Raw genomic sequence first — 15,848 nt, 5'->3', positions numbered from 1 at the left:
GCAAAAAAAATGAATAAAGAAAAGAGAATGTTTGTCAACCAACTGAGCCTGTCAAAGCAGTTGTGCTATTTATTGATAAGGACAGAGAGTGTGACCGTACAACATAAAAAAAACTGATCCGGTCAAAACAGTCGTGTCGTTTATTGACCAGGACAAGAGTCATAATTAGTTTCGACGAGTGAGAACATGGATGCTAACATATATCTTCTGACATAACCCCATCTGTAATGAATATATCATGTTGGTGGCAGGGCTGGTGGCTGTAGAGTATCTTGGCCCTTAATTGTAAGCCTGAGTGGTCATGACATCATGGTCAATTTCTATTACGAAGTACTTTTTCAAGTAAGTCACGCCTGTTTAACATCCCAGAGACATTTATTATACATCAGTGCCTTTGTGTTTCGTGTAAGTACCGGTGTCTATGAGCACCTAGACAGTGAGAATGTGTGCGAGGGAGATAAATTGAATCCGTGTCAGACCCAGGGCTCCCAGCCGACCCAGACCCTGCCCAAGAGATTGGGGTCTGTGGCCTGGTCCAGCAGGCAGTCTACCTGCTCCTCCACGGTAAGGTCCCTCTCCCCTTTCCGTGCACGGATGTTGTGCTCCTCCGAGCCCCGCGCCACATCCAGCATTCCCTTCACTGCAGGGTCCTTCTCAAAGCCCAGCATCAACTCCTCACTGCCACACAAATCAAACACTGGTGTTAAACCCAAATGAAGCAGTCTAGATACATACTTGTAGTCAAATCCTACAGCTGTATTAGATGAAGGTTTTTTTAACCAGTTTAACTTGATAGACCAGATACACAATGAAAAAGGAATTACACAAAGGCACTGAACTGAATAACTAGCAACCAATCCTTAATAAATAACTTAGACTAAGACCATAGAAATCAGCTTGAGTGAGAAAAAACACATAGTATATGAAGCTTCAACCCTAACAAAGAACTTGTAACAGGCAGAAATGATCCACTTCCAATCATGTCCTACTCTCATGACAAATGCACCTGCAGTAAAACTACACATCCACTACCTAGGTAGACCCACAGTACCTAGTGATGGTGGCAGGATTGGCTCCCTCCAGCTTCCTCCGGGCGAGGCTGACCTTCTGCAGTGGGTACCAGTTAATCTCCTTGACATCCACACTCTCCATCCACTTACCACCTTTCTTCAGCTGCTTCATCTCAAAGTTCTGCAGAAGAACATCACAAAGGGCATGTTGACACTGAAATGTGTAAGGCCCTCATAAATGCATAGAGGAGTTTCACAAAAAGCAGGCGTCGTCGTCGTCATCAATCATCAATCATCATCATCATCATCATCATCATCATCATCATCATCATCATCATCATCATCATCTCTGCCACCCGGAAACGCTCCTTTACCTTCCAGTCGAGGGAGGGCTCCTTGACGAAGATGTCCATGGTGTTGAGCAGCAGGTCGGGCTGCTCTCGGAAGGCTCGCAGCGAGTGCACCATCACGCTGCGGATCAGGCCTGACTCCTGCAGCGGCCGCATCAGGTTCACAAACTGCCGCGTCAGCCGGAACGGCATCAGCTCTGGCACCGGGAGGAACTGGGAGGGGGACAGAGAGGGGACTTTTATGGTCAGCTCTTTTGTGCGCCATCTAATGCTCAGTGTTTTCCATTAACAAATCAGTGTTTTTTCAAGATTGCTGACTTTTTGGAGTTGTCTTCATCGTAATCAGTACAGAGTGATGTTTCTGAGGGCAGAAAAAAACCTCTTTTGTGTTCTGTCTGACGTTAAGTTAATGTCTTAGGTTTTGGGAAGGCCTTTTAAATGCTAGCATCGGATATTGACAACCAGAGTCATGGTAACACACACCTGTGTAGCAGATCCGAAGGCGTGTCCGAAGTCGATGCCGATCATGCCGCCTGTCTCTGTGTTGATCATGAAGTTGGAGAGGTGGCGGTCACCGATGCCCAGAAGCCATTGGCTGACACAGAGCAGGGCATGGGAGCTGGCGAAGTGGGAGCGCAGTGACAGGAAAGCCTCTGGGGTGGTGCTCATCCGAACAAACGCACGCCTGCACAGAGACAGCAGAAGCGTATAGAAGACCACGTCGCCACAATCATTCAATATAGGAGTAAAATGATCAAATCAATTAATATCATCACGCCCTGTGACTACATAATAGGTCATCACTGCTATCACAACAACAGAATTATAGAGAACTAACATAGCTGCAGGCAGCGATAAGGGGGCCAAGCAGACCAGAGTTGCCATGAGAACTTGATGTCATGGCAAGGGCATGGCTGTAAGCCCGTTTAATGTCAATTGACAAAAGACTGGCCAAATGTGAGCTCACTTCCTGTGCCAAATTCGATAGCCGGTAACGAACAAATGGTTTTGAAAATGAAAAGTCCTGTCTTTGTGAGGCTTTGTCTAAAGATGGTCTGTGCCACATTTGGAGAATATTCAACCAAGTTTGTGACCACTGAAAGCTTCTTATGGTCTTTTGGTTTCTCCCAAGATATCACAAGATCTAACCACTTGAATGAAACTTGGTGTCGGAGTAATTCAGCTCAAAAACCCACAGATGCATTCAGTGTGTTTATGACAGTAGCACAGTTGAAATTTCTTGTAAATACACCACCCCTGTGACAGTTCTGAAACCTTGACTGAGTGCCGACCTTAGTAGATCTTCAGGGACCATTTGCTGAAGCTTCCTAAAGTTGTTGACGACTTCTGTACGGTTGGCCTTTCTGTAGAAAAATGGCAGGGATCACCTGATGTCTAAAATTTCCATAACCAAATTTAACACATTGAGAACACTGATCTGACAGTGACAGTGGTGACTTTAACTGCATTTTAACACTTTTAGATTCATCAAAGAGAAATAGATGCATTAGAATGCTTTTTGCCAAGACTTGGTGTTGGTGAAAAATGGAAAATGAAAGAACGTAATAGTTGGTTGTTTGCTTACTTGTATGTTTCAGTGTACTGCCTGATGTCCTTTCCAAATTTAGAGAGCCAGTTGTTATATGCGTCATTGGGTCTAAGATAAAGAAGACGGAGTATTTTAAGATATTTGAAAGAACTGATGTTATTTCAATAATGTAGGGAGAGAGAGGAGAAACCGTACGCTGAGATGAGCTTCTGCTCCTTCTCTGTTCTTCTGCTGGCTAGGAAGTCTTTGAGGGTGCAGGTGTTTTCCATCCATTCAATCAGACCAATCCTTCAGGGAATCAACAACAACAACATCAACATCAGACCAATCCTTCAGGGAATCAACAACAACATAACCGCTTAACCAACAATCACTAGGAGCAGGGTATTCTCAAGGGCTTGTGGTGAACACCTAGCTTCTGGGGCCTAGAGACATTCTTCAGAGGAGTACATTTACAGTAACTCATGTGCTTCTCATAGTGTGATTCTGATAGTGTACGTTAGTGGTTCTAAACTGTAATATGTAATATAATGTGTGTGATACTGTAATATAATGTGAATACGTTATGTTCAGTATCGGTTAAATACTGATTCACTCGGCACTCTCACATACATTAAATCTACACATTGATCTTCAACATGTGTGTAATAGATTGATGTATGAGGTACAGGTGTGGTACCTGCTGGTGATGGGCACCACCTGGTAGGTGCGGAGCTGCATGTTCCTCTGGGAGCAGGCGGTGTCGTGGTGCAAGACGATGTTCATGACGCTGAAGAGCTGCTCGATGCGCTGGTCCTGGCGCAGGTCCTCACCCCCCTTCACTAGGAACGGGTAGTCCTTCTCATCGTCACCGCGGATTATCAGCCGCTTCGGACGCCGGATGGAGCACATGACCTTCACCTGAGCCACAAAGGTAATCGAAAAATGCAGTCAGATTCAACTTGATATAACTACAGCCACATTCAACTTTAAAAAGCATCACTACCTTTACCAAATGGCATAGACTTATCTAATTTTGCGACTGCACTACCTGTGCATAAAATATGTCCAACAATGCCAATTTGCTTTGAAGTTTTATGCTAATCACATTATGTACGACCTACCCTCTCGTCGAATCCTGTAATCTTTGCATGATATTCAGGCAAAGGCTTGGATCTGCCATCATACTGACCTAAAATGGCACAGATTAGGGCAGAAAAAAAACTGTTAAACGGTCTATTTTTGCTATAAACGGAATTGTATATATTCCACTTGTCTGGGCAGGCACTAGGAGTGTCTTAGGATCCTATGCTGTGATGCTGGAAGACTTCCGAGGCCTCACCTGGGATCTCCAGCTCATTCCTCAGGGTTTCGGCCCTGAAGTTGCTCAACCAGGGCGAGTACTCCTTCAGGTTCCCCGGCTCCTTCTGGAAGGCCCGCATGGAGGCGGTAAGCTCATCTACCTGCTTTAAAAACGGCTTCTCCTTGCGCTTCTCAAACAGCTTGGAGCCACCTGCGCCCAGCATCTTTTCCACATCTTTAGAGAATTTCTGAGTAAGGGATTAAAGTTGAAATCCAATAAAATATTTCAGTCTATGAATGAGATCATGCGTAATTAATTGAAAATGCATGTTTCACTATATTAAAGTGTTCATATTCAATCATATTAAATCCATTCAATATTATATTGAATTATTATATTAATTCTATCTCTATTATGCAGCTTTTTGTGGATGTGTCCACTTATAAAACCTAACCATATTAATGTGTAAGAGTAAAGTATAGTAAGAGTGTGGTATACACAATTCTTAACCTTTATGAACCTCATGCGGAAAGAGCCGAACCGCATAGCTCTCGAATCACACAGAGAGGAGTGCATCTCATCATACAGAGCCCTCAGCATCTTCTTGTCCAGATTGGGTTTGTCCAGTCGATTCTTCACCTCATCCCACCAGTCCTGTAATGGGTCAGAGGGAGAGCTAGTTCATCATCATCCAATCGAGCCTTGACATCAAAGGGGTTGGGGCTGTGCATCAAATGTCAAAACTGTTCGTCATACCTTGAAGAGCATTTCAGGGTTTGTCAGCTGCTGCAAGGCATCAACAAAATCTTGGATGACCCCTCCGTTATCAAGCAGAGGTTTTAGCCTGCACACACACACACACACACACACACACACACACACACACGCACACACGCACACACGCACACACACACACACACATGCACACACACACACGCACAGAGCAATTTCAGTTATTCCTGTCCATCCCCGAGGGTGTGTACACCAGAGCAACTGTATCAGCTATGCTTCTCATTTAAATGCCTTCAATAACATTTGACCAACAGACGTTTAGCATTGATATTTCACCCTAGCCACTCGTTTAAATGTAATGACCCCATTGCTTCACGGTACTACAACTCCTCGTACCTCTCCACAAACTCTTTATTCTTGTGTCCCTCTGCCGTCTCCTCAAACGAATAGTTCTCACTGCTGATCATGTAGGGGTAGACAAGGGCCTGGGGGTAGGACTCTGCTATCTCCCAGATCACCTGCTGCACTGCCACCGCCTCAGGCTTGTCCAACAAGGCCATCATCTGACTGATCCAACCAATCAGCTGCCAGCAGGGGACTGTGACAACCTATGAAAGAACAGCGTTGACTCATCCGTAAAAGATAAACCATCAGCTTATAAATTGCACAAACAAATATGAGTTATCACACAACGGCTTTTGTTTGATGAATGCTGCGTTCAAAATCCAGATCAATCTTCAAATTCAGACTTCAAGACCTAAACTTTCTACCTCTAAATTGTTTTTTTCTTTCCCTTCTTGCCACTCTCTGTGTGTCTCTCACTCTCTTTCTAACACACACACACACACACACACACACAGACACACAGACACACAGACACACAGACACACAGACACACACCTCCTTGGCCATGATGTGCAGGGTTTCTGCAGGGTAGAGCTCCACCAGCTGCAGCAGCCGGGGGAACTTGAGGCGAGCCTCCTCAGAGTTGAGCCTCAGGGCTTTCAGCATGGACTCCACCACACACACCGGCAGGGCCTGCTGCTCCGCAATCCTGCTCACTGACACCACACACACATACACAGACACACACACACACACACACACACACACACACACACACGGATTTAAATGAGCAGCAAGTTTACAGAAGGTGTTGACTTTAGCAGTTGTAACAAGTGAACATCATTCTCAATGTCAATCACAATCATTTAACCTAGACAATCTATGAAAAATCTACATTAAACATTGGGTTCAAATGAAATACTAGGAAATAATTACTACTATTTTCTATTGTGTATGTCCTTCAAATATGTGAAAGACCACATTCATCCCTATCTCCACTTGAATACTAAGAGTTCACAGATTATAACTATAACTTACCTGTTCCTCCTCTCTGCTCATCCTCCCTGAGTATCTTGTCACTGAAGTTGGCGAGGGTCATGTGGGCCTCAATGATGCCTGCAGTGTCCCAGTTGTCCTGGGAAAAAGACTGCACTTCCTCATCTGCCCTGCGGGTGGCGCTGTTCAGCAGCTCCAGGGCACGCAACTCCAGCTTCTCCACAACTTCCAACTGTGTCAACACACACACAAACACAAACGTGCATGCGCACATGTACACACGCAACCACATGCACACGTGAACACAGCCTAAATTACTCCAACACTCAGTGACATCAAACTGGCAGCTCTCTCTGGAAAACAGTACAAAATCACTGCTCACAGATATTGTAGCTTAAGATAGTTTTGAGCATTTGTGCTATCCAATGGGCCCCGATGAACAAATTACTGTTGTCAGTAGTGATCGGCAGTTAGGCTGGACTCACACGTACGCGTTGGAATGCGTTGAGCCGTCAACGTTGACGGATCCCCATTCACTTTGAATGGGGTGTAGTCATCCTTTGCCGAACTGAATTGCGGCTCCGTTCAGTTCGGCAAAGGATGACGTCACCCCATTCAAAGTGAATGGGGATCCGTCGCCCTTAACGGATCAAAGCATACGGACGCGTACGTGTGAGTCCAGCCTAACTAACTCCAACCACCCTAACACAGACATGAGCAATGTAATGGCCTCTTCTCACACCTGTGTGCTGGAGGAGGAAGCCTCAGCATACTGCAGCAGCTTGTCTGCCTTGTCTTTGCCGACGGCCTCCAGTGCAGAGGCGTTCTGACTGATGGCGGAGGCCAACAGGTGGAAGGAGGTGCCCATCAGGATGCGCTGGCTGCGGTAAACACGCCCCCGGCCAGACCGCTCGCTCTGCTTCTCAGTCTCCTCTAAGGGATGGCAGGCATGGTGAGACAGTGTGTTAGACAACTCACAGCTCCCTCTTTAATTCGGAGGTAAGTTAAGTTTTGTCAGTGTTGCCTAGTCACTTTGCATCAGCAAATATAGTCAGATATCAGTCAGGCACTAAAATCACTGAAATAAAACATCAAGCAAATAATAACAATATATGACCATACTCAAATAGAAGTTACAATGCGTGTCCTCATGTAATTATAGTGTAATGATCTTTATGTATAAAGATAAAAAAGGGTGGTATAGATCACTAGCCACAGTGTAGTTTTGTGCTCCAGGTCACAAACCCAAGGAACAGCTTTTACTTTACAACATTGCCGGCTATATTGCCTAAATACACCAGTTAACTTTCATCACTGCTTCAGGAGGGAGAGGGGTTTAGTGTGGGGAGGACTGCAGACTGACTCAGGAGGGGGAGGGGTTTAGCGTGGGGAGGGGTTAGCGTGGGAAGGACAGCAGACTGACCCAGCAGAGGCAGGGTCTTGAGCAGGCTGCTGATCTGCTCACAGGGCCCCAGGCTTGTGCTGCGTCTGTGGGCGAAGCGGCTGAAGCTGTGCACCCAGCGCAGCAGCCAGTCATCCTGCGTCTTCGCCTCGCGGTGCAGCTCCTTCAGCAGCTTGGTGGACACGGGGAAGCAGTTCTGGAATGGGTTGAGCAAACACCAAAATTTACTTCTGGAATGCCTAATGCTAACAGAAACAATATTTTATTATAATATTATATGACATATTATATATTATATTATAACCATTTTCCATCTTAATACATTTGATAAAAGTTCAGTAGTATGGCATACAGTAGTAGTATAACTTATTCCCGCCACTGACAGGTTCACGGCAGATGAACCGATGACATTACTAGAACACAGAACTACTAAGAGCACTGATGATGGGGAGCACTAGAGCTCCATGAAGACCTGTTTCCATGCACTGTCAGCCATGCATAGCTTCATGTTGAATTTGCAGTTCTTGACGAGCGTCTCCATGTCCTCTGGCTGGTCCACATCCATTCCATCTCCATCCACCTCCATGCTGTCGTCTGGCGCAGACACTTTCAGCTTCCCCAAGATCTTATCCAGGAAGAAGCATCTGTAGAGACAAGGGGAGACGGGACCCAAGGATTAAATCAGGACTCTATTCTCCTACCATACCAGAACACACAGGACAGGAGCTGAAGGACAACCCTTACCGAGATGTAATGATGTCATCCCAAACATTCATGGGGTCCATTTTGGCATCAGGGTAGTGGGAGGTCCAGAGTCTCATGAGATTTTTTAAAGACATCACAGACACTAGGCAGAAAAACAGCAGCACACCGGATTCAATTTCAGTCATGTCTATGTTAAGATCAGATGTAAAATACAGAAAAGTTAATCCAAAAGCAAAAGTTAGCTAAAAGTTAGCACTTTTTGCACTACTTTCCTCGTGGACATCAACACTGCAACAATCAATACACACTGTACTATAGGGTCAGATCTGTCCTGTATCTGTAAATCTGTATGTTCTCCCTATGTGTATGTGATTTATGTATGTATGTTTGTGAGTTAAGCTACTGGATGACCCAAATTTCCCTTGGGATTAATAAAGTATCCATCTATCTATCTATCCATCTGTCAAAAGGGTTTGCTCCCTTGTACAAAAATGGCTGTGATTTAAAAACACAGATTGTCACAAAGTTGGAGAACATGAGACATGCCACCCCAAGGGCAGGGAGATAACTACCGTCTCCAGTGATGAAGTGCAGGAAGTCCTGGATCTCAGTCAGGGCCTGCACAGACTGCAGCACCGTCAGCCGGCTCTGGTTGAGCAGTGGGTCGATACTGGAGTAGTTCTACAACACGACAACCCACAAGACTCAGCAGAATCAGGGATATGAGATATGCAACACAAATATAATACAGCTCTACTATGACTCCTCATGCTAGTACTAGGGTAATTGTACACCTGCTACTAAATCTCTGACAAATCAATATGACCCCTGCATCTTTCACTTTTCACAATTTCAATGTCCAGTACACCAGTTTAGTCAATGAATCAGTTTAAAAAACAAAAAAACAAAGTGTACTGAAGACATCTGAATATGAATGGAAAGAGTTTAAAACAGAAAGCTCAGAAATAAGGCATTTCGTGTGGAGGCCCAACTAGGCTTGCTGACCTGCATGAAGACCTGCATACAGTTGTTGGCGTAGTACTTGGCGCGGTCGTAGTCCTCCTGCAGCACGTACAGCAGGCTGAGCTCCTGGCTGTAGTGCGTCTCCATGACGACCTTGCGCTCCTCCACCTTCATGGCGGCGTCGACGAAGCTAAGCAGCGCTTGGTCCCTCTCGCCCAGCTGCAGCTGCTTCAGCATGCCACGCATCATGTAGGGCAGGTAGTTCTCCTGGAGGGATCACACACACACACACACACACACACACACACACACATTTGGGAACATACACAAACACACACACACACACACACACACACACACACACACACACATTTGGGAACATACACAAACACACACACAGAGACAATCGCACAACACAAACACACAACAGATTTGAGAACATGCACAAACAAACTCACAGAGACAATTGCATGTTACCAATAACGCAACACAAATATTTAGCACATTTTGACTGGTTATGATACATTTTCACAGATTCAGGTTTTGGTGGGCTCTAAGATCTGGTTTACTCCTCATTGCCATGGTTCTGTTCAATTGGACCTAACATAAGCCTCTCTGGGCTCTACCGAGCAGCCTGATTTGATGCCTTTCACAAGATGGCATGGTCACCATGGAGCCCACCTGGTAGAAGGGCTCACTCCATATCTTCTCCAGGTTCACAGGTGAGCTGTCATCAATGTTGACAGTGGCACAGTACTGCAGGGACTTCCACTCGGTCAGGTGACTGTAGGAGTCTAACGCCGCTATCTCCCAGAAGTCCTTCTCTGTGTCCAGCGGCTCACCATCCTTCCAATCCAAGTTCAACGCCTACACAGAAAACAACACAGCCGGGGACAGAGCAATAGTCATAAATAGACATGCTTATTGTTCCCTGGCAATGTATGCATCAGAGCATTAAGCACTGATTAAATAGTTAACAGAAACCAGAACCTCGTTATAGAGCTTGACCGCCTCAGCGTAGTCACTCTTTGCTTCTGCCTGTAGAGCCGAACAAGTGATTGGCTTGGTGCCGATCTTCCCTCCAAATATGCCCCTCACTACATCATAGTCTCCCAGAGACCGGTACAGCCTTCGGGGGAAGGAGGGAAGGAGACAGGATGTACTGTTAGAAATGAATGTGTTTTCATATAGAAGGTGCAGGTAGATAACTATTACCAAATGCAACTGACAGTGGAGGTAGGAGAAAGAGAAACAGACAAGATATCCCTTGAAAAGGAGAAAAAAAAAGAGAGAGAAAAACAGATAAGGGAAAAAAAAAAAAAAAAGGAAATAGCAAGGTGAGCGAAATAGCAGGGAGTTGGTCATACTTGGCCAGGTGGATCCAGCGCTCGGTGTCGGGGGGCAGCTCTCTGCGTCCACGTGCCCGTTTGGAGGGGGGCTCCTCGGGCATGGCGGCGGGGCCTCTCAGCAGGCTCTCCTCCAGCAGCAGGATGCCCATGGGCTGCTGCAGGCTGGCCAGGCAGCTGGAGCTCACCGCCGCAGGCTGCACCCCCAACAGCTCCCTGTGCTGGTAGCTCATATCCTACAGCAGGGTACGCAGAGTCAAGGATTCAACATGGGCCTGCATGCAACACCTCTCATATCCTTGAGCAAGACAATGAATCCCTAACTGCTCCTGATGTATAAATGCAATTTCCTTGTTAGTCGCTTTGGATAAAAGTGTCTGCTAAATGACTAAATGTAAATGTAAATATGTGTACTGCATAGAAATTGAATTGAGACTCGACTACAAACATGAGCTTAAATGTGTGATGTGCAAGTACCTCTCAATTGAATGACCATGTGAGGAAATATCTAGATGCTAGACAGAGGAAGGCTCTTACCTGCACACATGCCACAAACGGGGGGAAGTACAGAGTACTCTTGTTCAGGAAGATGTTCATGTTCTGCAGCAGGTCCTCCAGAACCCCCTTCCTCTCACCAGAGGACTTGGAGCGTTCCATCTCAACGAGGATGCCAGAGAACAGCACACTGAACAGCTGCTTGGCCAGGTTGGCATCCCTCTGGCAAAGGAGGGGAAGTGATTAGTGCCCACTGAAATCCATACGCAATTAGGGGACATCTTGAAAGTGGGTGAGTCTGGAACGTACCAAGCCCTGACCCACATCAAACCTTCCAGACTCCACTATCAGTGAATGCCCTAGCTGAACTTTGAATGTGGAAAAGTATATGTGTGTGAGTATATGCTAGTGTTTTACCTGTGCGAGGGCCTGCAGTGGTGCGATGAGGCTGCTGTGCTGGATCTGGACGTCAGGCAGATCTCCTGACCTGTAGCTGCGGTACAGAGTCACCTGGGCGTCCCTCCGGACCTTGTGCTCTGCTCGCTTTTCCTGCTCGGCAGACAGACGTGAAAAAGGTTACCAACATGGCTGTTGCCATCAACCAGAGGGCAGACACACACTGCAACCGCACTGCAACATGACAAATACATTAGGCAAAATGTGTGCCAATGTCTTATCCAAACCTCAGCCAGTGAGACCCAAATGGGGTTTCACAAAATGGCCACCCTCTTCTCCAGCAGAGACAGCATGGAGCCCCCAACACACACAAGAAGTTTTAAGACGCACAGATGCCAAAGAGGAGCAGAAACAGGCCACTCTACCCTCTCCTGCCTCTGTGAGCTGATCTCCTTCTTGGCGAAGTGCAGGCTGACTTTCTCCTGGTCCTTCAGGAAGCGCCTCCTCAGCCTCAAAATATCAGCGCGCCGCTCCCGCTCGGCTGGCAAGAGAAAGAAACCATGTAAACAACACGGTTCTGTATGCTAGTGCAGGGATTAGAGTATAGTTCAGTTGTATACCATAGCATAAGGGGTAGGACTGAAGTAGTTACAGTATATCTATATAGGTCCTATATGATTTGGCCAAGAGGGCAAAGCCTCCTTTTCATTGATCAGTCACCACCACACTTCATCGATAACTCTACTGATATTAGTTAACAAAACCAATACAACTAATAAAAAAACTAAACCCATAGAAATAAAGCTCACTAATCTGTCTGTAGTATAAAACCGTCTGATTGGCTGATTGTCAGTGACTGGCTGATCACCTGCACTCCTGCTGTCTGCCTCATCAGACGGAGCGGTGCTGCGCTTCGAGCCGAAGCCCGCCCCCACACTCTTCCAGGAGGGGGGTCTGTTTTTCTTCCCAAACACCAGCAGCGAGGACATGGACTCCGAGGCAGGCAGGGAGTACTCAGCCAGTGTGTCCACACTGTTGCCCGTCAGCCAGTTGTATGCAGTGCGTCTGCCTGTAAAGCACCCACACAAAAGCAAATAACGTAAGCAAGCCCATACACACACACACACTTGCGCCTCAATAGCCCGCCTATCACATGAAGTCAGCATAATCTCAATCTTATTAACATTTTAGAAACTATTCTATATTAAGAATGCATAGATCATCTTCACCATGCCTGCCTTTTGTTTGCACGGTTATATCTGAGACGACAGTGGTACAGGAGGTAGAGAAGTCGTTTAGTAATCAGAATTCCCTGTCGAAGTGTCCTTGGGCAAGACACTCAAACCCTAATTGCTCCTGATGTGCAGTGTGCCATCAGTTAAATGTAAAAAATGTGTATACATCCTTGTAAGTCGCTTTGGATAAAAGCGTCAGCTAAATGTAAATGTAAATGTAATGTAATGAGACAGGTGTGATTCCAATACCTGCGCCTGGAGCCTGTGTGAGGCTGAACTCCAGGGAGCCCTGCGTGGCCCTGACCTGCCCGTCTATGCTGCTGGGCTGGGAGCCCACGCTGCTGCTCCTCTCACTCTGAGACGCCTGGGTCTCCACAAACATGGGGGTGAGCACGGTGCTGCGCAGACGCCAGTTGGCATCTACCTTGTATTCCTGAGAGGAGAGGGCAAAGGGAAACATGAAACCCATTATTATACTAAAATGCCGTAACACATTTAAGCTACTTATCATCATGAAGTGCTCACAGGGAATTGAGAAATCATTACTCCTTTTCATTTCTATGAAATATAGTCTAAACAAAGACTCCTGAATATGCACATTGAGCTGGTTGTGTTGCCTACACAACGTTTATTTTGATAACTGGGCCCAAACCTGGAACTTGCACTCGGAGAGCGGGTACTCAAACATGTTGCGGGTGTAGTCGGGGCTCTGGCTGGTCCTTTCCAGCAGCAGGTCTGTGGCCAGGCTGAGGAAGCGCTCCTCGATGCGTGGGGAGTACAGTGAACGCAGCACCACCAGCATCCGCTCCAGCGTCGCCCCCGGCAACCGGCTCTCGTGACTCCAGAAGTTACGCACATAAAGCCTGGAGGGGATAAACAGACCTCCAGCATTGGTTTAGGTAATATAACAGTCTATATTGTAATTAATTAATACTGTATAACTTAAGCAGTAGAGTAAACATTTTAAAAATTAACATATAGATATTCTGTAGAGCCCCACACAGCTATTAGTGTAGTGTGCAATAAACGTATTGCAGGGCTAATTCGCATTTCGTTTTTGACAAGGACCAAACATTTTCATTTTTAACTTTTAAGCGATCCTTAAGGAATTATGATTGCATTTCAAAGTATGTGTGTGCAATTACGAGTGCATTTTTTTCCGCAGAGCTGGGACTTGCTGCCACTTGATGGAGCACTCACTGGAGGCCAGCGTTCTCATCTGTGAGTCCCTGAAGCAGAGTGTCTTTGGCTGCATTCAACACCTCCAGTGAAGTCTGGTCTTCCTTGCTCTCAGAATCGCTGCAGAGACAACAAAACACCACCAAAATCACATCAGTGCATTACCATCAAGGTCAATGCCGCCCAGAAATACTCAACACCGCTGACAAGCACAGACAGAGAGACAAAGCTAACAAAACAAACACAATAAAACAACTGAACACAAAGAAAGTAGGAAGACCTGTAGTTGTCCTGGATCCACATAAGGATGTCGTACATGCGCTCACGGCAGACAGGTGAGGGGTGGGAGGAGAATGAGCAGACGGCCGACAGCATCTCCTTCAGCTCGTCTGGCTTCAAGGAGGCCAGCAGCTTATGCACAATGTCCAGACACACACGCTGCCTTGCCTCATCTCTGACAAGGTACACACACACACACACACACACACACACACGCAAGGTGAAGGTCAATCCACTTACAGTGCCCAACATTCAGTTAATAAACCATGACACCCATAATTGACTATGCCAATGTTATGAAGTTATATTTAAAATAATGGGAGTTTTCAAAGCAAAACTATCGGTATATAAATGTATCAAATGTTGCAAATGGATTTGAATAGGGTGAAGCTTTTTTTTTTTTTTTTTAAAAGGGCAAAAGGTCAGTTCTCAAAGGTGCGGAAATGAAAAAAAGCCAGCAACCAATCAGACCATCGATACACATGCATAGCAAATTGAAATGGCCTGTGTCAATGGCAGAGTACCTGTGGGTCATGATTTGGGTGAAGCCTTTGGTCTTGAGGTGCATGTAGATGTCAGGAATGACCTCAGCACGGCTGGCCACACACTCCAGACAGTGGGTCTTCAGGATGCCATGCAACTTTGGCATCAGGAAGAACACGGCATTGACAAAGCTGAGTGTACCCACACACACACACACGTGTACACACGTACACACACACACACGTACACACACACACACACGTACACACACATACACACACACACACACACACACACACACACACACACACACAATATTTAGATCAGACCTAATCATGACATAAAGTGGGACCGTCTTTTTAAATCTAGATTAGCCAGCCAAAGTCTTCATCAAAAGTCAACTTCAAAAGCAAACATGTCTTTCCACTTGACATAGACTACACCAATAGCATGTGCAGAATGCGTCAGTTAGTGACTTCAGTGTGATTGACTGGATTGGGTAAAATACTCAAGCAGAGTAGGGGGGGAAAAGCCAAGCGCTCGAGTTAATTGGAATAACAGAAGAGACTTCAGCAGACACAGTCCCTCACCTGTCCACTAGAGGGGGGAAGTGCTTGCACACTTTGCTCAGGCCGATTATGAATTTGTCATCCATGTTTTTCTTCTTCAAGTCCTTCAGCTTTGAAACGGCGAGACTAAATAAAGACTCGTCATGTTCCTGAAAGAGGCCCACATGTTTTTCAAAACACCTTAGACTTAAATTTCCCAAAAAGCAGTCTGGGTGTGTGTTTGTCAATTTCACTTGTTGAATTGTTCCAAAACTAAGAGAAATTCACCTACATTTTTTGCTGCCTCGTAGTTCAGGATCAAGCCAATGATTTCAGCAGCAGCAGAGAAGACCTCTTTGTACCGTACAAAACCCAGATTGTTGGCTAGTGACTGGAAATACCTGGACAGTCACAAATACAAATGAGCTAGATGAGCAGACACAAGATCCGATTTTACACAACACCTATAGTTGATTCAAACAGTAAAGGTAAATCTGGAAGGCAAACATTTATTCAAACAATTAAGGTTAGATTAAGGTAAATGACTGAACAG

At 45.9% G+C, this 15,848-nt stretch overlaps 1 protein-coding gene across 1 annotated transcript in view; it reads right to left on the bottom strand.

The window, feature by feature from the left end:
• Window positions 1-30: 30 nt before the first annotated feature.
• Window positions 31-15,848, bottom strand: part of prkdc (protein kinase, DNA-activated, catalytic subunit) — a 38,795-nt gene continuing 22,977 nt past the window's right edge. Inside the window, exons 52-86 of the mRNA XM_080854877.1 lie at window positions 15,588-15,696; window positions 15,338-15,465; window positions 14,789-14,938; window positions 14,266-14,439; window positions 14,007-14,105; window positions 13,459-13,669; window positions 13,056-13,239; window positions 12,440-12,640; window positions 11,997-12,112; window positions 11,593-11,724; window positions 11,218-11,397; window positions 10,702-10,916; window positions 10,325-10,463; window positions 10,016-10,201; window positions 9,377-9,601; window positions 8,944-9,052; window positions 8,411-8,513; window positions 8,139-8,310; window positions 7,688-7,862; window positions 7,007-7,197; window positions 6,307-6,496; window positions 5,824-5,984; window positions 5,320-5,531; window positions 4,948-5,035; window positions 4,702-4,845; window positions 4,231-4,438; window positions 4,013-4,080; window positions 3,589-3,809; window positions 3,105-3,197; window positions 2,946-3,017; window positions 2,653-2,724; window positions 1,844-2,045; window positions 1,385-1,573; window positions 1,052-1,191; window positions 31-678 (exon numbers count right to left, since the gene is read on the bottom strand). Of these exons, the coding sequence (XP_080711003.1) occupies window positions 474-678; window positions 1,052-1,191; window positions 1,385-1,573; window positions 1,844-2,045; window positions 2,653-2,724; window positions 2,946-3,017; window positions 3,105-3,197; window positions 3,589-3,809; window positions 4,013-4,080; window positions 4,231-4,438; window positions 4,702-4,845; window positions 4,948-5,035; window positions 5,320-5,531; window positions 5,824-5,984; window positions 6,307-6,496; window positions 7,007-7,197; window positions 7,688-7,862; window positions 8,139-8,310; window positions 8,411-8,513; window positions 8,944-9,052; window positions 9,377-9,601; window positions 10,016-10,201; window positions 10,325-10,463; window positions 10,702-10,916; window positions 11,218-11,397; window positions 11,593-11,724; window positions 11,997-12,112; window positions 12,440-12,640; window positions 13,056-13,239; window positions 13,459-13,669; window positions 14,007-14,105; window positions 14,266-14,439; window positions 14,789-14,938; window positions 15,338-15,465; window positions 15,588-15,696 (5,464 nt within the window). The 3' untranslated portion in view covers window positions 31-473. The remainder of the gene's footprint in view (window positions 679-1,051; window positions 1,192-1,384; window positions 1,574-1,843; window positions 2,046-2,652; window positions 2,725-2,945; window positions 3,018-3,104; window positions 3,198-3,588; window positions 3,810-4,012; window positions 4,081-4,230; window positions 4,439-4,701; window positions 4,846-4,947; window positions 5,036-5,319; window positions 5,532-5,823; window positions 5,985-6,306; window positions 6,497-7,006; window positions 7,198-7,687; window positions 7,863-8,138; window positions 8,311-8,410; window positions 8,514-8,943; window positions 9,053-9,376; window positions 9,602-10,015; window positions 10,202-10,324; window positions 10,464-10,701; window positions 10,917-11,217; window positions 11,398-11,592; window positions 11,725-11,996; window positions 12,113-12,439; window positions 12,641-13,055; window positions 13,240-13,458; window positions 13,670-14,006; window positions 14,106-14,265; window positions 14,440-14,788; window positions 14,939-15,337; window positions 15,466-15,587; window positions 15,697-15,848) is intronic.

Source organism: Sprattus sprattus, assembly GCF_963457725.1.
Source record: "Sprattus sprattus genome assembly, chromosome: 17".
Lineage (NCBI taxonomy): Eukaryota > Metazoa > Chordata > Actinopteri > Clupeiformes > Clupeidae > Sprattus > Sprattus sprattus.
Note: the sequence above shows the minus strand (reverse complement) of the source record. Positions and strands in the feature narration are given on the sequence as shown.